General features: G+C 34.7%; 2 protein-coding genes across 2 annotated transcripts; both read right to left on the reverse strand.

Moving 5' to 3' along the window:
• Positions 1–798: 798 nt before the first annotated feature.
• LOC111893248 (uncharacterized) lies at positions 799–2,441 on the reverse strand. The gene has a single exon (XM_023889312.3). It carries the CDS (start codon positions 2,258–2,260, stop codon positions 974–976), a length of 1,287 nt encoding a protein of 428 aa, XP_023745080.1. The 5' UTR covers positions 2,261–2,441; the 3' UTR covers positions 799–973.
• A 3,323-nt stretch (positions 2,442–5,764) lies between these two features.
• Positions 5,765–6,740, reverse strand: LOC128127948 (uncharacterized). Its single transcript, XM_052766698.1, has 3 exons — positions 6,102–6,740; positions 5,823–5,964; positions 5,765–5,772 (listed from the first exon to the last, which is right to left on the reverse strand). Exons 1-3 carry the CDS (start codon positions 6,738–6,740, stop codon positions 5,765–5,767), a joined length of 789 nt encoding a protein of 262 aa, XP_052622658.1.
• Between the last annotated feature and the right edge of the window lie 16,760 nt (positions 6,741–23,500).

The raw sequence follows: 23,500 nt of genomic DNA on the forward strand, positions 1-23,500 counted from the left end.
CACGAAGGCCTCCTTGATCGGTATTGCACAAGACATGATATATATCATGTGAATGTAACACTACTAGAAAATAATGTGTTTTCCTACAAAAAATATTATGGAAAATTTTCGTAGATAATTACCTACGGAATGAGATGCCCTAATTTTATAACGGATATATACAAAATAACTACAGAATAGCGATGGAAGTAAATCTATATATATTTCGTAGGTAATTAGCTACAGAAAAGCCACGGACTACCGACGGAGGAAAATAGCTACGGGATACCGATGGATTTATTAATTTTCATTATTATTATTATTATTATTATTATTATTATTATTATTATTTATTTTTATTTTTTTCGTTAATGGATCTCTTTTTTTACACATATATTTAAGATATAAACAATTAAAAATGATACTAATACTACTACTAATAATAATATTTATTAAGATAATGATAATATATGATAATGTGTTTTACACACAAACTAATAATACTATTAATAATAATATTTATTAAGATAATGATAATATATTATATAATAGCATTTAATTAAGGGAAAAGTAATATTATATATTTGCATTATCTTCAAATTAAAAAACACAAATTTTCAAAATGAAATTTTTGGATTCTAAGAGGAATTTGATTATCTTATTTTGAATTATGACTTTTCAATTAATTCAATTTTAAATCTAAAGTAATTTTTAATTATAGCTATTTTTCATTGTTTTAGATGTTGATAAATTGTAAAATTGGTATTAGAGTGCAAATAAAAATAGTCTTAACTAATGATGTTTTTTTTAACACAAACAGGAAAAAACAATTTCAGAATGCATCACATAGATAGGAATATCCAACGTAACCGTTACATGTTTTTTCTAATACAAAAACACCTAAAGAAACACGAAGACAGCTAAGGAACTCCCTCATTTTTCACGGTGATGCATTTATTGTACTACCACAAACAAGCGTACATAGATAGATCGTCTACTTGACATACCCTAAATTGATGACACCCCATGCAGTGTGTGGCCACGACTTCTTCTTTGCCTGTTTCAACAACACCCTAGTCCAAGCAACCCACCCTTCCCATGAAACCCTCTTGTCCCATGAACACCCCCACTGCAACAAAAGACTTAAACCCTTCTCAGCCTCAATCTCAGCCTCCTCAAACCTCTCTCTACTCAGATAAAACTGAGCCAATAACACATGAGGCTCTCCAACAAATGGATTCTTCTCAATACTCTTCACCAACATCTCTCCTGCCTTCTCCTTCTTGACCTTGTCATGCCCATCGTAGTAAACCGCATCCCAGTACAAGTCCATCGCCTCGATCTGCTCACTTGCGTCCAGAACCTTCGTGCAATTGTCGAAAACTGATGGGATCACAAGCTCGATATCTTCATCTCTTGCTTTATCAATCCCACCATCATCACTTTTGTTTTCTTGAAGAAAAAGTTCTTCTTCTCGCACTAACAACGTGTAAACTGCAGCCATTCTTGATGCGGCATTCATCCATAAACCTGGTTTACCGTTTCCTGGATACAATGTGTCGAAGCTGTCTCCTGTTAGCTCAAGACGCCCGTTAAAGTTATCGTATAAAACATCCTGAAAACCGAAATATTGTTCGCTGATATCGGCTACTGTCATCAGAAGGAAAATTCCGATCATTCTTCGTGAAACAGGGACCAGTTCGCCTGTTTCGTAATGCTTCCCAATCAGACCGTTAGCTGGGATAAGTGTTTGAAGCTTCTTACGCCATTTCTCTTCACCATTGAATACACCATTTTCCTTTGCGTTCCTCAGGGAAACCTCAGAAGCGTCAAGGTATTCTCGAAGTTCTGACTCAGTGAACTGACACATGATGTTTTTGTGGATGAGAGACTGGCGGTGAATAATGCAGAACAAGTGAGCCAATCTCTCAGCAGCGTCTCCGATAAGGCTGCGGACGGAGTCGCGGTCGGTTTCAGGATTGAAAAGAAGGATGTCGCTGTAGGAGTTTGAGTAAACGGAGTGGAAAAGAGCGCACAGTGCGACGGAATCTGGTGCATTCCATAGCTTGATAATGCGGTAAACATTGCGCAGGTGGTCAAGGAAGCTTCCTGTGCGGTGGTAACACTCTCCTGCACCGGCGGAGCATAAAATGCCAATTAGGGAAGGAAGCCTCTTATCGATTTTCTCGAATTCTTCACGAAGGAAAGGCTTAGCGGATTCCAAAAGGGTTTGAAGATTTGGAGTTTGAGAAACGGCGGAAGAGGGCATGGTTGAAGGCATGTTGATGGTTGATGGTTGATGGTTGATGATTAAGAAACTATGTTGATGAGTATGTAGGCGGAGATGCCGAAGATCTGTTTATATAGGCAAGAAGATGATCTGAAGCGTAAGAAACGTGTCCAGATATTGACAAAATTATTATCGGTCTTGGATGCTTTTGCATGAAAAGTTTCAAACACTTTTCTCCAAACATTGAAATAAATACCTAATTTTGTTTGAAGGCATCGATTTTGTTTTTTTTTTTTTAAATCTACTTTTACGAATTTACCATATATGTGACCGTTAAAATAAACTGAATATTGTTAAATTTTAAAATACTGTTTATAAAACTTGCTTTTTAAAATAAACAATAAAATAATTTGAATCTGATCAAATTAATTAGTAAACGATTTTTAAAATAAAATCATAATTAAACGGATTTATCATGTTTTGCAGTATTTTGCAGTAAACATTAATGCACTGGAAACTCCGCTGACTGTGTAGTAGACGGGGATACCCAAGATCTGCATGCATATAGATTGGACGATTGCCACGGATATTTGAAACAATTTATCTAAAAAATAGAGTTTTTATTAAAATAGGTTATTGAGAAAAACCTAGTTTAAATAATATATAAACTAGTGTTTTTATCAATTTTCATATATTTTTAAGTATTCTTTTTAATATCCATTTATTTATTTTTTCTTTAATTTCAGTTTTTTCCGGTCTTTTATTTTTATAAAATATGAGTTCTTTATATATATTTTTGTACTCTTTTTAATATACATGTACCATTATTGGACTAAATTAACTTTTAAAAACATCTTCAACCCACTCCTAAATATTATTTTTATTTTTATTTTTCTCCAATCTTCACAAATCTTCCCTCATTTTTTCTCTCATATATATTTGAAGATATATATGAATATTACTATCATATATGGAGTATACTATTCATTTTTCCAAATATAAGAATCAAATTTCAATTGTCGGTTTTAGTCTCTCTTTTTATATATTTATAGTTTATTTTATCTATTAGCACAACAAGAAACGAATGTATTAACGGCGACGGGGGTTGCCGCGAAAGATAGGGCTTGTCGCCGTTAAAGTTATTAGCAGCAACATGTCGCTGCAAAAAGGTGTCCGCTAAAGCCTCGTCACTATTGGTTTGTGGCCGCTAATAGCTATGTGTCGCTGCTAGTGTTTCGTCGCCGCTAAAATAATTTTCATTTTTTTTAGTTTATTTAACATTAAAATTATAAAAGACAATAAAACATGTATAAAAGCTGCAATAATTTTACAGAAATATTAACCCAAAATATTAATCCATACATAACCAATCCAAAATATTCTTCCAAACTAAGTACAATGTATCCAAAATATTCCTCCAAATAAAACATTTCATAAAATCCTAAAAAGGGAGCTACTCGTCCTCATCACTCTCATCATTTTCTTTCTTATTATTTGGTGGCGGCAATGAATGAAACCACTCTTCCAATGCAGCAGAACAAGTCGGGTCCTTTAGTAACATTTGCAGCATTTCCAACTACAAAGAAAACAAAAAATATTACCAACATCTCTTAATAGCATTGTACTTTCCAAAATTACCAAAATAAAAAAAAAAATATCAACATATCATTATAACATTCTACTTCTCAAATACACTTAAACATACATCATATATAATATATACAGTCAAGGTTGTAGAACTCGCTACTCGGTACCTGCTCGGCCGACTACCGAGTAGCGAGTACTCGGCAGTACTCGGGGAGTATTCGGATTCAGTAATTCATGTAGAAATATTTTTAGGAAAATTATATATGTCAAAGTCATAAGTTAAAATCATAATTTGATGGAAATATATAACAAAATTAGATACATGTGAATACATAAAAACTGAAATACACACAATTGTCTCACTTCGTGAATAATTACTAAAAATTTTAAGATATATATGTAGTAATAATCACATGTGTGTGTTAAAGAATAAATCATTAACTGTATTATGCATATTAATTTTGAAATTCTTGATTTTTTTATCTCTTTTTACGACAATATTGACCCAGCGACCGAGTTTGACCAAATTTGACCGAGTTAGCCGATGGATTATTAGGGTTTCGTAATTGGGGAGGTGAAGGCGAACGGCTTTCTCGTGACACATAATACCAGCACGGTGGGGGCTTAACCAATCCATGCCGATTATCACATCAAAACTCCTAATATTTATTGGCATCAAATTATTTTTTAAATGAATGGTTGTTTAGTGTTAATGTGCACCCTACGTAAAACATGTTTGGTTGTTTCGGTTTTCCCATTAGGCATTTCCACCGTGAAGGCTTCGTTTAGCTTCTGGGGTTGTTGGTTTAGTAAGTGTTTGAATATGTTACTAACGAAGCTCCGCTCGGCTCCGCTATCGAATAAGATGCATGCGAAAGTGTTGTTAACTGGGAACGTACTAGTAACAACCTTCGGGTCTTAAATTGCCTCACCTTGACCCAACGTCAGGACCCTTCTTGATCTTCCTGCCCCTTGGTTGTTAGCCTTGTATCAATTGCGTCTGAAATGACTGGTTCCTCCATATCCATAACAAGTGTGACTAGCCCCAACATTATTGTTGTTGTTATTGTTGTTGTGGTTGTTGTTGTTGTTGTTGTCGTTTGGTTGTTGGTTCTGTTGGTGCTGAGATCTGAAATATCGAGCAGTATGGCCCTTACGGTTTCAACTTGTACACTGCATATCTCTGCATTCTCCATAGTGGTGGTAGTTGCATTTGTTGCACTAGGGCAGGGTTCCCGAGTATTGCCTGGTAGTAGTTGATGTAGTTGAGGCTGGAGCATGTGGTGTTGAGGCAACCTGGGCAGTAGCAGCATGGACTGCTATAGTTTGCTGCTTTTTCATTGATCTCTTGTCTTTGTCGCCCCTTTCGTTTATTGTCTTTGTTCTTCTTATTATCCTTTCCCTCTTTCTTGCCTTCAGTTTCTCCAGCTTTGTCACCCTTCTTGTTACCATGGTTGTACAACTTCTTGGCTAGCCTTTTAGCACTGTCGAACATTTCTGGGTTTGCAGCTATTACATTTCCTTGAATTGGAGAGGTTAATCCATAAATGAATCTTTCAATCTTCTTCCCTTCAGGCATGATCATGCCTGGGCATAGGAGTGACAACTCACTAAACTTCGAGATGTAAGCATCAATGTTGGAGTTTTGAATTGTGAGATTCCACAATTCCTATTCCATTTTCTGGATCTCCCCTCTTGGACAGTACGCCGCTATTATTGTGAGTTTGGGCGAAATGTATTGTATTTAAGTGCTAATACTTTTGGTATTGAAGTACACATACATATCTGATCTTATTTATTGTTTTGGTTGACTAATTGTAAACCTTATGTGGTTCATACATGTGTGCTCGTGACCTCTTGTGTGCTCGTGAACTCCTGTGAGTGGATTTTGTTTAACACTTCACTTGGTAAATGCATGCCACATCCAATTTTTACAATACAGGATCCATGAATATGTACGTTGCAAAATTAGTACACTGATGTAACATTAACAATCTACAATAACACTTATAAAATAATAACAGACCTTCAATATGCTTCATGGATTTCCAACAAGGGACATCAAATTGGCTTTCAATATAACTGCTATCATGATGAGTGTTGTAAACATTGGATGTGTACCTTCTTGTTATTTTGTAACTTCTTGAATCTTTGGCGTTATATTTAACCTGTTAAATATAACTTAAATTTTCATTAATAACGTATTGTATGTTAAAACCGGTAAGTTGTTACAAAAATTTTAACATTTTTTTTTAGATGTAGGAACATACATTTGGTTCGCATATTGTAAGACTTCCCGACATACAATGTTTTTAGTCTTATGTGTGTCAGTATAATGTTGTGATTCACTGATAACAACTTTAATATTTTCTATTTTTCTAGCTCGTGATAGGGCAACATACAATTGTCCATCAGAAAAAACATGTTCTTTCAGATATATACCTACATAGTCTAGTGTTTGGCCTTGTGCTTTGTTAATTGTCATTGCAAAGCATAGTTTTATTGGAAACTGTATTCTTTTGAATGGAACTGTGTATTCTTCACCTATGGCTGGTTGTAAAGGTAATCTATGAATAAATACTTGTTTCCCAGCAAAATCTCCAATTGCTATTTCTGCTCGAATAACGTTCTTACCGAAATCTTTGCAAAAAAGTCTTGTATCATTACATAATCCTTCTGTAGGGTTCATGTTTCTTAATAATATTATAGGAGCATTTTGCTTCAAAATAAGTCGATGTGGTGGCATACCATTCGGTGTTAAAGAGTGAAGAAGATCTTCATAATGAGCTTGGTCGTTTGGATCAAGTGTCTCATCAAGACTAATATACTCAGTTTCTTCACCTAGAAATTTGTTTATTAAGATATCATTGATCTCATGTACAAAAATGTTTTTTGTTGTCAATATGGCCCATTTCAATGATGCATGGACATTGGTTGAACTCATAAATATATTAGGGTAAACATAGTCTATAAGAACTTTTAACTGGTCAGCATTATTTTCTATGAGTATTTGTTTAGGAAGACTAATAAAATCATTATTATCTGATAGTTCTTTGCCATCGCCTAATCTTATGAGAAATTCAGTAAACTATGGATTGTCACACCCCAAAACCGGAATGGCGGAAACGTTCAGGGGTGGAGGACGTCATGTTTAGTTTCACAAGACATGCATCATAGTAATCAAAGTAATAAACAACCATTTCATTAGAAAGAAAGTGTTTACAATGTGTGTATTCACAAAACATAGAATACATATGTAAATAACAAAATAAGACATGAAGCTATACTGCTCCATCTTCTGAATTCCCAACGCGAGTACCTGTCTACTAGTTCCCTGCGAATACAAGTTATTTTGAAAGAGTTGATCAGCAATTAAGCTGGTGAGTTCATAAGATTTTAGTGATGTAAGTATGTTGTAGAAAGCTGTAGTAAATTGTAACTTATGTTTAGAAAAGTTCACATGTTCCTCCAGAAAATCCTATTTTTCCCGCTTTGATGAAAGAGAAGTAAAAATGACTCTACAATCCTTTCTATGGGTACTAAATGGATACAAGTTATATAAAACTCAGAGTAAACAAACAATCGATTGTGTGTATCTGCCCTAAGCCCACAACCAAACAAGGAACGGGAAATGAGGCGGATGGCACACATCCCATTGGATGTTAGATCCTTGTTGTATATAACCCTGGCGTATTCACTTGGTACTCACGGAGTTAAGTGTAATAGTTCCTTTGTATTTGATGAAAAGATTCTTTAAGAAAACCCTTATTTCTTATAATAAAATAGTAACCACAGTGGTTCCTTCTAGAATCACTTAGTTTATACTAGCTATATATAATCTAATAGCGAATAGATAGTTAACTGTGTGAATCTGCCCTATGCCCACAACCAAACAAGGAACAAGAAATGAGGCGGAAGACACACATATAACTATCTATCGGGTATAAATTATATATAACCCTGATGTATAAACTAAGGTATTCTAGAATTAATCACCTAAGGTCCTTTAAGTTATGCTGGTTTGATAAAATGGATTAAACCCTTTACTGATAAGTTTCTATTTTTGTATACCAAAAGTTTTGATTTGAAAAGTATGTTTTGTATTAGAAAACTGTGCATTGAATTAGTGTCCTATGATGTGACCCGTACCTGGTACCCCTTATGATGACTTAATGTATACGAAACATACATATATATATATATATATATATATATATATATATATATATATATATATATATATATATATATATATATATATAACACTAAGATCGAATGGATAATAGGTTGAGTGAATCCGCTCTAAGCCCACAACCAAACAAGGAACAGGAAATGAAGCGGAAAACACACATCCTATTACCTGTCGGATCCTATTAGTATATATCCCTTGATGTATACATTAAGGAATCATAAGGTTAGCATTATGGTCCCTTTCTACTGAATGTACTAGACTCGACTGTTTTGATTGTTGTTTGTAAAATATAAGTTTTCCCTAGTTTATAACTATCTTGATTCGAAAATAGTTTGCATTAACTTTCAAGTGGAACTGGCACTTTATGAAAGTAATGGGAAAATGTAAGTACTCAGTTGTCTTTTAAATTGACATCCTGACGTACTGATTTCCTTTAAAACATGTTTGTTTTATTAAGGTCATAATGTGAAGGCTAGTACCCATACTATACGCTCCCCCTGTCAAGAGATTCTGGGAACAAAACGCGACTTCAGTAAACCAGTTGCTAGGCCGTGTAATCCACATTAAAGTTATGTGATCATGTATACCCAATTTATCTATCACCTTTTTGTTTAGAACAATGAGTTAGTGATTCATTGGTATAATTAGATCCTATAGTTGTTCCATGCTATAGCATCTTAGTATGTTCGTTCTGTTATAGTATCTTAGTATGTTCTCTCTGTTATAGTATCTATGAACTGAACCCCTAAACTATACCCCTTATAGTTTACTAGTATTTTACTTGAACTGTTATTAAACAGACTCATTTATCTACTAAGTTATGTTGCTACTTTAAAAACGGAGTTTTGTTAAACTATAAAGTAACATAACTGTAAAAGAGTTTTTGAAATGTTTTGATCACTTATAAAAGACATAAGCAATCTTTTGAAATATGTTTATAACAAACATTTACACAATTATCATTGTGTTCAACTTGTATTCCCCCCTTAAAAGCATTTAAAACAGTTTAAAAGATTCATTATGGGGTATGAACTCACCTTATGTGGGTGATTCAAACAAATATGCGTGTAAGGATGAGTAGTTCCACGAATGAAGTCCCGAAATACAAACGAGTCCTAAATGACATATATGGCAAGTATTTGCATGAATATAGTGTTTATAAGCAACTAACATGCAAGGAAACATCCTTTGTGACTAGGAAACACTTGGACCAAGTGTTAGAATCACATGTGATTCATCTAAGGGGTGTTTAAGGCCACTATTAGGTGTTTACGGCCATGAGTTTACGGCCATGGTGTAAACTCATGGTAAAATGTGCGTAAGAGGGTGTTTGAATGCTAGGGAAACTTGAGGGACCATTGCTCTACATAAGGATGAGAAAAACCAACTTAATGGAAGGGGTTGAGGTGTTTACGGCTACACCTTAAAGTGTTGGGCCATAAAATCACCAAATGGTCTAATTTTGGGTCATAATGGCAAGGAGTTTCAAAGGTTCAAGTGTTCCAAGGGTTAGCAAGGGTCTAGAAGTGTTTAAGGCTCAAATCATGACAACTGCAAGGGTTTACGGCCATGGTGTAAACTCCTGGCCATAAACTCTCATTGATGTTGAGTTTGGTGATGATTCAAGGCTATGGTCTAGTGTTTAACATGTACAACTAGATGGAAGATGGAATACTCACACTTTTGATGGCCTTTGATGAGTTTTCGGCTACCAAGAACAAGTGTGTGTTCTTGGTGTTCTTGGTGAAAGTTGAAGATCTAGCCAAAAGATATTTTCATGGATGAATCATGAGGATAATGCATGATTAAGAAGGATAACAACAACTAGAGTGAAGAACACTTACGTTTTTGGAGGATTTGGATGAAGAACTTGATGATACTTGAGAGAGTTTGAAGAGATTTCGGCCAAGGAAGGAAGGAATGAGGAAAATGAAGTGCCCTTATATATAGTTGAGAGTTTTCGGCCTTGGTTGAGTTTACGGCCGTAAACTCCACATTATGAAGTTTAGGGCTTGAATGTTGTACAGTGAATCTAACAAGTACTTCCTAACAGTCATTCCTTGAATGTACTAGGCTTAAAACACTCAAACAGACTCTAAACAATGCTAAATGATAGCAGAAGTGAGTCTGGCTTAAGGTTGATTGGCTTGACTTTTCAAGGAAAAAAATTTCGGGTTGTCACATGGATCTTGTAAGGGCCTCATGTTTTCATCTAGTTGTAGTACACACAATGACTGCCATAGAGGAGAGTTAATCAAACAGGCAGCGATTGTATTTGATTGCTACCATTTCGAACAACTGGCAATGTTTGTCTAAAATCACCACAAGTACAACTACTTTCCGACCAAAAATTTCTCTTGAATCCATAAGATCTTGTAGCAAGTCATTAAGAGCTTCTACTTCCGATCGCTTAGCCATGGGAGCTTAATATACCTAAAGAACATTGCTTACTTATCCTACAATTTGACCCATCGGTTAAATCTAATGGAATTTTAAATCTTGAATGAGCTGTTCTACCCCTCAGAAAATGCAGCAATGTCTAATGTTACGGTAGCTAATGCAATATGTCCTTCTGATCTAATCATTGCTAGCAATGCTCTATATATGAAAGTTTTCCCTGTACCACCTAGACCATCAATGAAAAATGCTCCACTTTTATTGGCTTTTACTTTTCCAATTATTGTATCGAATGCAATTTTTTGTTTTTTGTTAAGATTATGTATTGACTTTAGATCATCTTCTGATACAATAATACTCTTTTTTGCAGTTATTTCCTTTCTTTCATCATCCAAATCAGCATATGTATTGGCTTTTAATTTTCCGATTATTGTATCGAATGCAATTTTTTGTTTTTTGTTAAGATTATGTATTGACTTTAGATCATCTTCTGATATAATAATACTCTTTTCTGCTATTATTTCCTTTGTTTCATCATCTAAATCAGCATATGATAGATCTATTGGCAATATATTAAATTCATGAATTTGTCCTCCCATTGATTGTATAAAGGTGTTAATTTTCTTAAACGCGCTTCGTTTTGCTTCTTTTTTTTGAATAATTGTTGTAGTGTAAAAAATCTTCCAACATGGCAAATTCAAAAGATAGTCACAACTGATGAGGATCAGATGGCATTGTGTAAACAAGTAAGCTTGTAAAAAGTCATCGCAATTCATATGGCATGTGGTAAACGAAAGCCTCTTGTAGGCATAAGTTTTGGCTATTATAATCAATTAGATATCCATGTAGTAATGCTGATTCCCGAAAGGTAGCAACTTTAAATCCTTTACAAACCTTAAGAAAATCATACGACTTTGGACATCTAATTTTGGATAAAAGTATCCGTAGATAATATCTCTCGCCTTCACTTGGATGAGCAACCACTATGCGTCCTATTGATTTTTTTGTCTGTCTAGGTGACCAAATCTTCTTGTTTGACTTCCATACAAAATGGTTTGGGAATTCTAGATATGTCAAATTAAGATGTTGTGCATATTTGTCTGTTTTGTTTTGAACAAAAAACTCAGTTGGCATTGTTTTTCTTTTTGATGAATTGGCTACAATATCAGTTAAGTGTTCTTTCTTTTTAAAGGTTATTGGTTGATAATCTTCTAAATGAAGGGGCAAATGAATAACTGTTGGTTTGATTTCGCCTAATGAAAATCTAAAAATTCTTCAAGCTGCTTCTTGGGGTGAAATCCACCTACCTGCTTGAAATTGATCTATTTCATTTACGGTATTATGATGATCATTTAATGAAACTCGAAACTTATTTTGTCGCACCCTTTGCATATATATTTATATATGTATTTCACAGCCTTTATTGTTGAGCATATTTCTAAATTAACATGGCAATTAAACTTACATAGCAAATATGGATTGTATGGAACAACCCATCTATTATCAAGTTCAGCACCTCTAACCATAACCTTTACTCCATCATCACGTCTTCTATAAGTAGGATATGCATCGTCAGTTTGGATTGTTTCATAACAAAAAGCTTTTGGATATAAATTCTTGCAAAAGCCTTTTTTTTCATACAAACATTAAGTGGGTTAAGATCACCACAAGGACCGTGAATCATGTGCTTCATCACCATCCTAAATAGATGAGGATTTGACTTCTCATTGGGTATTTCAGCCGAAACTATCTCATCATATTCTTCAACATTATGCATTTTATAATGAGGTGAAAGTATAAGTAAAAAATGTACATGTGGAAGACCTGTCTTTTGGAACTCTACAACATAAGTGTATGCGACAACTTCTCCAAATATTTTCTTTTTTCAAAATATCTTTTTAATATGTTCAAGTTTAGCATGGAAAACTCTTACAATTAAATCGGCCCTATTTTGTGTTTCCTCTTGAATCATCATGTGTTGCCTAATTTCTGGCCAATTAATGTTGCAAGTTAATGTAAGAAAAATGTCAGGCTTTCCAAACTTTTGCACTAATGCCATAGCATCTATGTATTTTCATCTCATATTCCTTGGACCACCAATAAAGTTGGCTGGTAAAACCACACGTCGACCAGTAGCTGAGGCATTAGTTTCTCCACTTGCTAGTGCATCGACAACACCTTGAAGGAACTATTGTCGTAACTCATGCTGTTGTGCTCTATAGAAAGCTAATCTTTGTGTTTCTAACTTCACATAACTGTCTACTATATATTGTTGTAGTAGGCGACGAAAAAGAAATAAGCAAGATTTATCATGTTTACGTATCTAAAGTTTGTAGGCGTAATATTCTGTAACCGAGACACAATTCAAATTCTCAGAACTTCTTTCCATCACTGTTAAGAAAAATCTATTAGGTTGCATGATGTAAGGAAAAATAAAATTGAAATTGTATTTGTTTACCTGACTCTTCCATATTTAACAAGTCAATTGACATTTGTGATTCCCATGGGGGAGATAAGTTTTGCTGTCGAACATGTAACTATCCTATTGTTTGTTTGTTCATTGACACTTTTTTTGGGAATATGTTGATGCCAACCAAGTTCTCCAAATGGAAACATTAAAGGGTACTGTAATGGATCATAACAACCATAATTGTCACACCCCAAAACCAAGAACGGCGGAAACGTTCTGGGGCGGAGGACGTCATGTAAAGTATCACAACACAGTAATAGTAAACAAGCAAACAAGATCATCCATTGCATTAAATATATAATTTTAATACAAGCATGTTCTGTACAGTTATAGACACCAAAAATGTAAATCAAAATAAAGAGATGAGTCCTGAGTGCACTCCATCTTCTCAAAAGCTAGTCTCGGTACCTGTCTACTGATGACCTGAGAATACAAGTTATTTTGAAAGAGTTTATCAACATTAAGCTGGTGAGTTCATAAGTATTTAGTGTCGGTGTTTGTATCAAAATGTTTGAACGTGATGTTGAAGTAAGAGTTTGTAATCATTTCTAATAAAAGTATATGAATGTTTGTAAGGATTGTAAAAGTTTGTGATCTCCTAGAAAATCCTATATTTTCTACTAAAAGTAGCCTTCTACCAAGACATAACTGTTTTGTGCGTTTGCTTCTTGTAAACGTGTGTAATTTTCCCAAGTATAACTATCATTATCAAAATATAGTTTGTACATTATTGTTTAAGTGAAAAGATCACTAAATATATGTAAAGGGTAAATTAATGTAGTACTGTAGTGTTGTATTATAGGAACTACTGCCGTACTAACTACCTTAAACCGGATTTATATCCAGGTATCATGTGATTAATTGTACCATACTATCGACTGGGTAACAACGACAAATGTAGGTCGTAAAAAGGTATGACGTTTGTGTTGGATTAGTGTCTAAGTCCATAACTATTTTGGTATGTACTTGACCCGATGGTGCATGGTCCTTTTGGGTTGCCTTCACCAAAGCAACTTGATAGGATGAATTATGGAGAGAAAGGATTAAATATGATTTATTAATATATTATGGGAATAATATATTAAAGGAGAAATCATATTGTTTAATTAATATTAGTCAAGAATTAATTAGTAATTAGTTTTGTGACTAAAAGAGATTAATTAAACTTAAGGGACTGGAATTGTAATTATAAGATAATCGCAATTAGGGCCATGGATTGCCTTTTATTATAAGGTGGACGAATTCTAATGGGGAAGCCCATATGAAGTCGTCCAAGGCTTTAAGAAAAGGGCTCCATGGGTTGCTTAGGGCTTAAGCAACCAAATTAGGGTTTCCTTGTTAGATAACCCTAATAGCCTTACTATATAAAGACCCCTTATGCCTCAAAAACGTGGACAAGCAACCTTCTAGGGTTTCACACGTTTTTGGGCAGCCTCTAACCTCTCTCCTCTTCATCCTCTTGCTTATGGTGTTTGTGAACCATTAGAGGAGTGACACTTGTGACTCTAAGCCTTCCAAAGCCAATTCAAGGAGGAATTGAGATTGTTATTGCTACATAACAATCAAGGTAACATTATAAACTTATTCTAATATCTAATATGATTACTTGTATGCTATAATTACGGTTTATAGTCTTGGATTCAAAGCATGTACAATAGAGAAACCTAGATCCAAGCATTAGGGTTTGTATGAGCACATAGGATGTCTTATGACCAAAACCCATCAGTGGTATCAGAGCCTTGATTGGTTTCTATTGTATTGATGCTTGTTGTAACTGAAAATTTCGATTTTTTGCATTCTGGAGGCTGGACTCGCCGAGTCCATGGTTGAACTCGCCGAGTCCATGCAGACTCGACGAGTCCAAGCCTGACTCGACGAGTCAACTCGTCAGAAGGAGGGTACTTCGGGATTTCTTGCTGTTTTTGCTTATGGATAGTTACCTTATCATGTTAGATCAATATTAATCCGATTATATGATATATTTGACTATAATTTTGATCTAATTGAAGATATTTATCAATTAATAAGATAATTGTTTCCTTATAAGATAATTGATTAATTATTTTGACTAAATTGATAAATTGTTTTGCAAGAAATCATTAAATAAACCAAATATGGATAATTATGTGATTAAATGTTAATTTGAATTATTTATTATTTGATACTTGTTGTTATGAAAAGTTTCATGTTTTGCCATTTAGGTTTTATAGTTTAAATTTGAACCCCAAAAGTTTTGTTGTTTTGAATTTTAAATAGTTAAAACACTAATGTTTTGAAAAAGGTTTCAAAACTTGCCCTCAAGTTTTGGAATTTAAATTTTGATTAAATAGTTTAATTTTGATGTATATTTAAATTCTAAACCCTAATATGTTGAAATGTTTCAAAACTTGCCCTCAAGTTTTGGAATTTAAAAGTTGATTAAAAGTTTAATTAGGAATGTTAAATTCTAAAACTCTAGTATTGTTTTGAAAAAGTTCAAATCACACCCTTATGGTTTTATTAATTAATTAAGGTGTATAATTAAAAGAAGTTTAATAAATCCATAAAAGTTTAGGTTTACAATTTAATTGAATTAAAAGTATAATTGTTAAATTAGACCACCTAATATTTTAAAAGTATAAAATACACCCTATACTATATATATATAACATTAAAAGTCTAACATTATATATATGTATGAGTAAAAGTCAGTCTTACCGTTAGTAGGCCTCATTCACGAAGCTAGTCTATAAGGGGTGTTTAAGGAAATTGCCTATAAAATGGCGATTGAATGGGTATCCACTCTTACCCACCGCACTCTTGACTAGTGGAGGGTCGTTAGCCGAACGGGTAGGATAGGACGAAACCTTCCATTATAAGTATAATGAAGTACAAAAGTAACTAAATGTTTTTCAAATTCCCAATCTTAGTTACTTAGGCAAAAGTGAATTGATGCAATTCCATGAAATTACACTTTGTGCCATTGCAAAGACGTTAGTGGAGCGTGTGTGGTTAACTGGCACACTAAATGGGTCTAAGCAAAGGTAGCAAAGGGTGACTCAATGTTTGTCATAGTTCGGTGGAGCGTGTGTGGTTTACCGGCACATCGAATAGGTGACTATAACATGTGAGGGCACCATGTAGTTTGCATTGTTATTCACACCCGCTTTGTGATCCTCGGCATCCCAGTCACAAACAAGAGGGGCATATCGAGATATAAACATGCCATTGAAAGTTCAATGTATCTCAAAGGATCTAGGAGTTTTCATAGATTTAAAACTTAAATTTCTTTTTCGTTTTTCATGGTGGAAATTAGTGAATCGTCATTCACTTACCTTCAAATATTCTGCAACTAGATTACGGCATCCCTTTTCTAGGTTGTAGCTTATTGTGTTGGGTCCTAGCCTTGGAATTTCATTTGGGTGATCTACCAAGGACTCAATCTATCAACTAACTTGAATTCGTTTTTCTCCCGTTTTGTAGATTTCAAAGTTCGACAACTATGGTCTTCTCAAATCCCGTGGAACAAGCATTCCACATGAAGATGATATTCCACGATTCGATCAAGGAACAAGAGATCATACTTCACTTCCTCCTCCTCCTCCAATTATTCTCCCTAACCCACAAGTACGAAGGCTTGAAAAGTTCAAGATCACTCAAGCCCTTTTGGCAAGTAAACACAAAGAAGGAAAGTCGGTGTGTGCACACGTCCTAGGGATGAAGTCACACATTGATAGATTAAGAATGTTGGGATCCGTTGTTTGTGAGGAAATGGTTGTTGGTTGGGTTCTTCAGTCACTTCCTAACTCATATAGTGAGTTCGAAAGAGAGTACTATATGATGAACTACGACGTGACCCTTATAGATCTCACCTATATGCTTATTGCTGTTGAATCAGAAATGATTTGGCGCAATAGAAAAGCAAAGTTGATTGGTGAATCTGCCTTCGAGACCTCTATGGATATAGACAATGGCAACGAAAGACATGCTATGATCAAAAAGTTTGATCACAAGAGAAAGGCAATGTCTGAAGTAGTTCCATGTCATGTTCCAAAAGAGTCAATTTGTTTTTATTGCCAAGAGAAAGGGCATTGGAGACGAAGCTGCCCTATTTACCTAAGAGATCTAAGAGATGGGAGAGTCGAAACGTATGGCTCTAATTTAGGTAAAATCCATTGACTAACTCTTTTAAGCTCCTATTCTAGATTCTCAATACATAATGTGATAAGATTACAATTAATGTTTTGTAGGATCGAAGAAAAGAAAGGAAGCTTAATGGAAGAAGTGAGCAGAATCTAACCGTGAAGGAATGGATTTCGATCGCAATTCTCGAAGATTAGATTCTTGAGCTACTACTTAGAGTTAGAATTAGATTGCTAAGAAAGATGTATTAGCATAAGTTTTTCAATGAGTTGCATTGTAAGGACAAATTTTTCCGCAATAAAATAAATTTTGACTTTAAATTTTATTTATTTATCCTTGCAATGGCGAGTATGAAAAATTGATGTTAAAATGTTTCTATTATTAGCAATAATGGATTTGGTTCTTATTATGTTATGGAAAGTCGAGAATTTACCAAATAGGGAGAGTTTCTCATCGCCTAAGTTTCAATTGGACAGAAACTTGGAATCATGCAACGTGGATGCACGATGAATGAGAAATTTCGTATTTGGAAATTAGACTAATTCATTGACAAAGTGTCAAGTGAAGGACTAGGAGATCGAATACACAAAATTGCGTGTTGATCAAAGTCCACCATAAGAGTAACAATGATATTCGTCATGATTTACTAAAGGTCTAGTAAATATGATTATACTTACAAGATTAAGTATAATTCTAAATTGATTAAAGGGTTTAGATCAATAGCAGAACGAATAAGAAGAATCAAGTAGGCAGAAAGATAAAAGTTACTCCATTCTAAGATGAAGGGAGAGTACCTTTTATGCTTTATGATAGGTCTTAACGATTAAGAACCATATCTCAATTGATCCTCTAAGTGAGTCTTAGTACAATTGTATGTCTAAGAAGAGGAATCAAAGAATTGAATAAATGGTTAAATCAATAAGTTAATCATACTTCGTTCCAATAACAAGTCTTAAAGTTAAGATTGTGACATTGAGTGAAAAGTCTTAAGAAGGTTTGAAACATTCATCAAATATGGAAAGTTGTGATGTCTTGGATAAGACAAAGACCAACTAGGACCAATTTATGAAGAGTTTTGATAAAAGCTACACTAACTCTTGAATATTTGTTTGTCAAGAAATGTTTTGACAAGAGAATCGTATATGTCAAGGAGTCAGTGGGAGTCTTAATGGTCTTGAAAGGTTTCAAGAACAAATCAAATAAACCTTATCGATCATCACTAGCACACGAATTGAGGTTTATACCTATCATGTTGACATTATTTTGATTCTGTGCCAATCCAATCGAGTTAATTATGCATGTGAGTTCTATGAGTTCTCATTTTGAACACATAAAAGGCAAAGCACCTTAATCAATGAAAGGTACATTGATAGGAAAGGGTGAGCTGCTTAACTACTTGGAAGACATGGTGGGCAGCTGCGCTACCATAAGGCAAGAAATCAAGATTAAGAAAGCTCGGTCCATATGAGTTTGAATTTGTCGTAAACTTTAGTTTTAACAAATTCACATGGATAAGAACACATAAACCGCTCAAATCTAAGTGTCACAAGATTTCCTCCTTCATGAAAATGATTGTGAAGAAATGCTTTCACTAAGAGAGATTTTAAGAAGATAGTGATTGTAAAATTACATTCTCAAATTCAATCATGGTTACGGCATCCCTTTCCATAATTTGAATTGTGAGGTTTGGCAATTAGTCTTAATTGTTTAGACACACATATGAACTATCGAAGGCAAAGGTGTATAAGTTCAAGAAGCATTGATAAAGGATTATCAAAGCACTAAGTATTAGAAACACGAACTTAAGAAACTCAATAAGTATTGTTTTCTGAAAGTTAAGATGTTTAAGAATACACGTCAAAGCTAGTGGGAGCATAAGTGTTATGTTTTTATAATAATCATCAAGATAGTGGGAGCATAAAAGTTATGATTTTATGATTATTAAAGAAAGTATTGCAAGGTTAGCAATATTAATTATAGAAAACAAGAGTCATACTTTGCAAAGTCGCAATAGTTGAAGAATTGTTTTGCTATAATTAAGGGAGAGAATATTATGCTTCATTTCAAATCTAAAGGCTTAGGTTATGGAATAATAATAAAATTTAGTCAAAGGTACATAGTGTGTTCTTAAAATTTCGATTATGATTACGGCATCCCTCTTCACAATTCGAATTTTGAGAACATAGCAAATAAAACATTATGCGTCGTGTCCCATACGCTTCGGGTATAGGATCGATTGCAAATGCTTTAATGTTTGACCATTCTAAAATTTTCCAAATGTCGAGCGCATTTAGAGGGAAAAGGGACTAGAATTGGTTTTGACTAAAACAATTAAACAACTATCAAAGGACAACCCAAAGTTCGACGAGGATTGGTCACTTGTGAGTAGTTGGAAGTATAGTATTGGAAAATATGGAAATGGTTCCATATTGGATGGACCATATCGACATCATTACGAATAGATAAGATTCTATTAAGAATGAGTTGTCATATGGAACATATGGAAGTGTGTCCATATTAGGAATTGAATATTGAGAAATCTATGACTAGATTAGAAACTTCTATGCAAAAGGATATTCAAAGAATGTACTTTAAGTGAGAGACATCACGTCTATGGAATTGTCTTGTAACAATCTCCGACAGAGGACTTTGTAATATCATTGGCAATAGTCTTTGTGACTTTGGTGCAGTGACATTACGAAAGGATAGTTGCATAGAATGTTAGAATCTAGCATATTCTATAAGTAGCAAGAATTTGATATTCTTTTACTTATGAAAAACGGATTTGGAGTTGTGAAATGAGAAGGATTGGAAATGTATTCAATGAGATCTATTTCACAAAGTAAGAACCATAGGTAAACATTGTGTTCATGCTAGGAGCATGGGACAAGTGTTGGAATTCAAGTAAAAAGTTGATTACCCGAAACGACAAATAATGAGTAATCAATATGGTGATAAATAAAAGGCGTTTTAATTATACTCAATGGTTTGAGGCCATATGGGATTAGTATTATTCTTGTGTTTCACTTTGCATGTTTTGACTTCCAGAATAATTGAGTTTATTAAGAATAATCGAATTATTCAAACGGGCCACAGTCATTCATATGTTGGAAGTAGATATGAATGAAGACTGTCGTGAATTGGTGTGTGGATTGTCTAAAAGAGTATTAGACATAAGTAAATGTTTGCTGCAACGTTCATGAGTGCTTATGAATGTGATTTGAGCATTGGATCAAACCCACGCTCACTTGGATCACTCCATGGATTGTATCACGAGTGATTGGTGAGACGATAACATCTTATATTCTTGAAACCGAGATGTTTGAGTTGTATCTTGCAAATCGGTTGCACATTGATATTATGTAAACGCACTAGTAACTTGGTGTTATAAAACATATTGTTGTGTGTGATTCGGTGCGTGAGTGCAAGCGAGCATTGTATCAAAGTTTATCCGTTCCTTTTATCCAAAGTAGGATAAAAGTGATATCTTTGGGCCCCTCGATGGTTTAGTGATGACAAACGTAAATGCTCGGCCGGGCTAGGGCTAATTTGATTTGTTCAATTAGTCAGTTGTCATAAATCGGAAATCGAGATATAGTACAAAGAGAATGATTTGAAATCATATCTCATATGATATCTAGAATGGAGGAATATATGATCCCTTATCTAAGGACACGCGTATTTGATATGATCAGAGTTGACAGCGGCTTTGGAAAGCTACGATTGCAGATTGGGATCTGAAGTCATACGCAGAATAGTTATTAGACTTATCCAAGTGGGAGACTGTTGGATTAATGTCTAAGTCCATAACTATTTTGGTATGTACTTGACCCGATGGTGCATGGTCCTTTTGGGTTGCCTTCACCAAAGCAACTTGATAGGATGAATTATGGAGAGAAAGGATTAAATATGATTTATTAATATATTATGGGAATAATATATTAAAGGAGAAATCATATTGTTTAATTAATATTAGTCAAGAATTAATTAGTAATTAGTTTTGTGACTAAAAGAGATTAATTAAACTTAAGGGACTGGAATTGTAATTATAAGATAATTGCAATTAGGGCCATGGATTGCCTTTTATTATAAGGTGGACGAATTCTAATGGGGAAGCCCATATGAAGTCGTCCAAGGCTTTAAGAAAAGGGCTCCATGGGTTGCTTAGGGCTTAAGCAACCAAATTAGGGTTTCCTTGTTAGATAACCCTAATAGCCTTACTATATAAAGACCCCTTAGGCCTCAAAAACGTGGACAAGCAACCTTCTAGGGTTTCACATGTTTTTGGGCAGCCTCTAACCTCTCTCCTCTTCATCCTCTTGCTTATGGTGTTTGTGAACCATTAGAGGAGTGACACTTGTGACTCTAAGCCTTCCAAAGTCAATTCAAGGAGGAATTGGGATTGTTATTGCTACATAACAATCAAGGTAACATTATAAACTTATTCTAATATCTAATATGATTACTTGTATGCTATAATTAGGGTTTATAGTCTTGGGTTCAAAGCATGTACAATAGAGAAACCTAGATCCAAGCATTAGGGTTTGTATGAGCACATAGGATGTCTTATGACCAAAACCCATCAGTTTGGCACCCGCAGACCTGCAGGTCCGGCTGTAGCTAGCAGCAAGGTGTAGGATAGTCAATCCAGTATAGATCTATACGCAAACTCACGATCTCTGGCTACAACTCGGGCCATGACATTTAAGGCATGCTCCGATACAGTGGATCACATTTATGTAAAGGTATTCATGTATGTGTAATGTATTGTTTCTGTTCTAGTATCATTGTATATGTTCTCTTTCTAGTATAGTGGAATATGTACTCCTTTTAGTATAGTTGTATATGTTCTCCATCTAGTATAGTTGTATATGTTCTCATAGTAATATCATGTATATGTTTTAGTAGTAATAAGTATTGACTTATGAATGAACTGACTCCTTGTATGCTTCTTGAAACTAAAAGTAATAAGTAGTATAACCCTAAACTATACCTATTATAGTTTATTAGTAATTTGAGGGATGAGTGAATGTACTGAACTATGATATAAATCTTTATGTCTATACATATCCATATAATATATAAATAAGGATTCAACGACACTCGGACAAATAACCGGGTACTTTAGGACCACAACCAAACAAGGAACAGGAAGTAAAGTGGGTTATTTCTCCTAAGTCCTTCAAGCTTTATTTATATGACTATATATGCATCAGGCATGGTTTTTAACAATATAAGAGTTTAAAAACATGTAAAATAGTTTAATAACAGTTTAAAGTCACTTGCTTGGTAAAACAGTTTGAAGTAATTAAACTTCCAATAATATACTAGTTATCAATCACATGTGATTGATCTAATAACTTATCATGATTCAACTTGTATTCTCCCCCATAAAAACATTTAAAACAATTCAAAGGTTGATTAATAGGGGTATGAACTCACCGGTAGTGAGTGGTTCTGATGACAATGTTGGATTAGTTGCTAGGTGTCAAGTGGTGACTTGAGTACACACGCGAATCCTATTTAGCATATATCGGCACATATATGAATATAATTAGTGTTATAAACAACTAATTAATGAATTTGGGACCACCTTAGGTACTAGTAAACACTTAAAATGAAGTGTTTCAATCATATATGATTGTATGAAGGGTTATAAGGCTATACAAGAAAGTGTATGGCCAAAATACACACTACATGTGTGTGTGCGGCCATGTGTGCGGCCTGGTGTGCGGCCATGTGTGCGGCCAGGTGTGCTGCCAGATGGTGTGTGCTGCCAGAAACATGATGTTCTTGGTGTTCTTGGTGAAAGTTGTTACCTTTTGGATGATACTTGAGAGGATTTTGAGTCCTTGCTTTGAAGAAATGTAAGAAATGATCAAGAGACCAAGGATTTCATATATAGAGGAGGTGAGTGTGGCTGGAGGTGTGTGTGGTTGGGTGTGTGCGGCTGGCTGGCCGCACACTCTAGTGTGCCGCTGCACACACCTAACTTGGTGTGTTTGGCCCGTTTTTCCAATGCTACACTCTATCTATCCCATCCTCCGACATGTATCTCAATTATACTAAGCTTTAAGCACTCATTTAGACTCAAAAACCTCATTATAGAATAGCAAAACGAAGCAAATCTTTAATAACAAGGAAGAATGAAAGCTAAAAATTTCGGGTTGTCACATCATCCCCCTGTTGAAGGGATTTTCGTCCCGAAATTAGAGTCTAAGCAAATAAGTTATTTACAGAAAACTAAGCGAATAGATGAGGATATATCAATTTCATTTGATCCTCGCGCTCCCATGTGAATTCCGGTCCCCGCTTGGCGTTCCAGCGAACCTTCACAATCGGGATGCGGCTTTGTTTCGTCTGTTTGACTTCACGGTCCATGACCTTTACAGGTTCTTCCACGAAGTTGAGGCTCTCGTGGTTCTCGATCTCGTCGAGTGGGATTACAAGATTCTCGTGGGACAAACACTTTTTCAAGTTCGAAACGTGGAAGGTAGGATGTACATTACTAAGTTCGCTCGGT

Source organism: Lactuca sativa, chromosome 8 (genome assembly GCF_002870075.4).
Source record: "Lactuca sativa cultivar Salinas chromosome 8, Lsat_Salinas_v11, whole genome shotgun sequence".
Classification (NCBI taxonomy): Eukaryota; Viridiplantae; Streptophyta; class Magnoliopsida; order Asterales; family Asteraceae; genus Lactuca; species Lactuca sativa.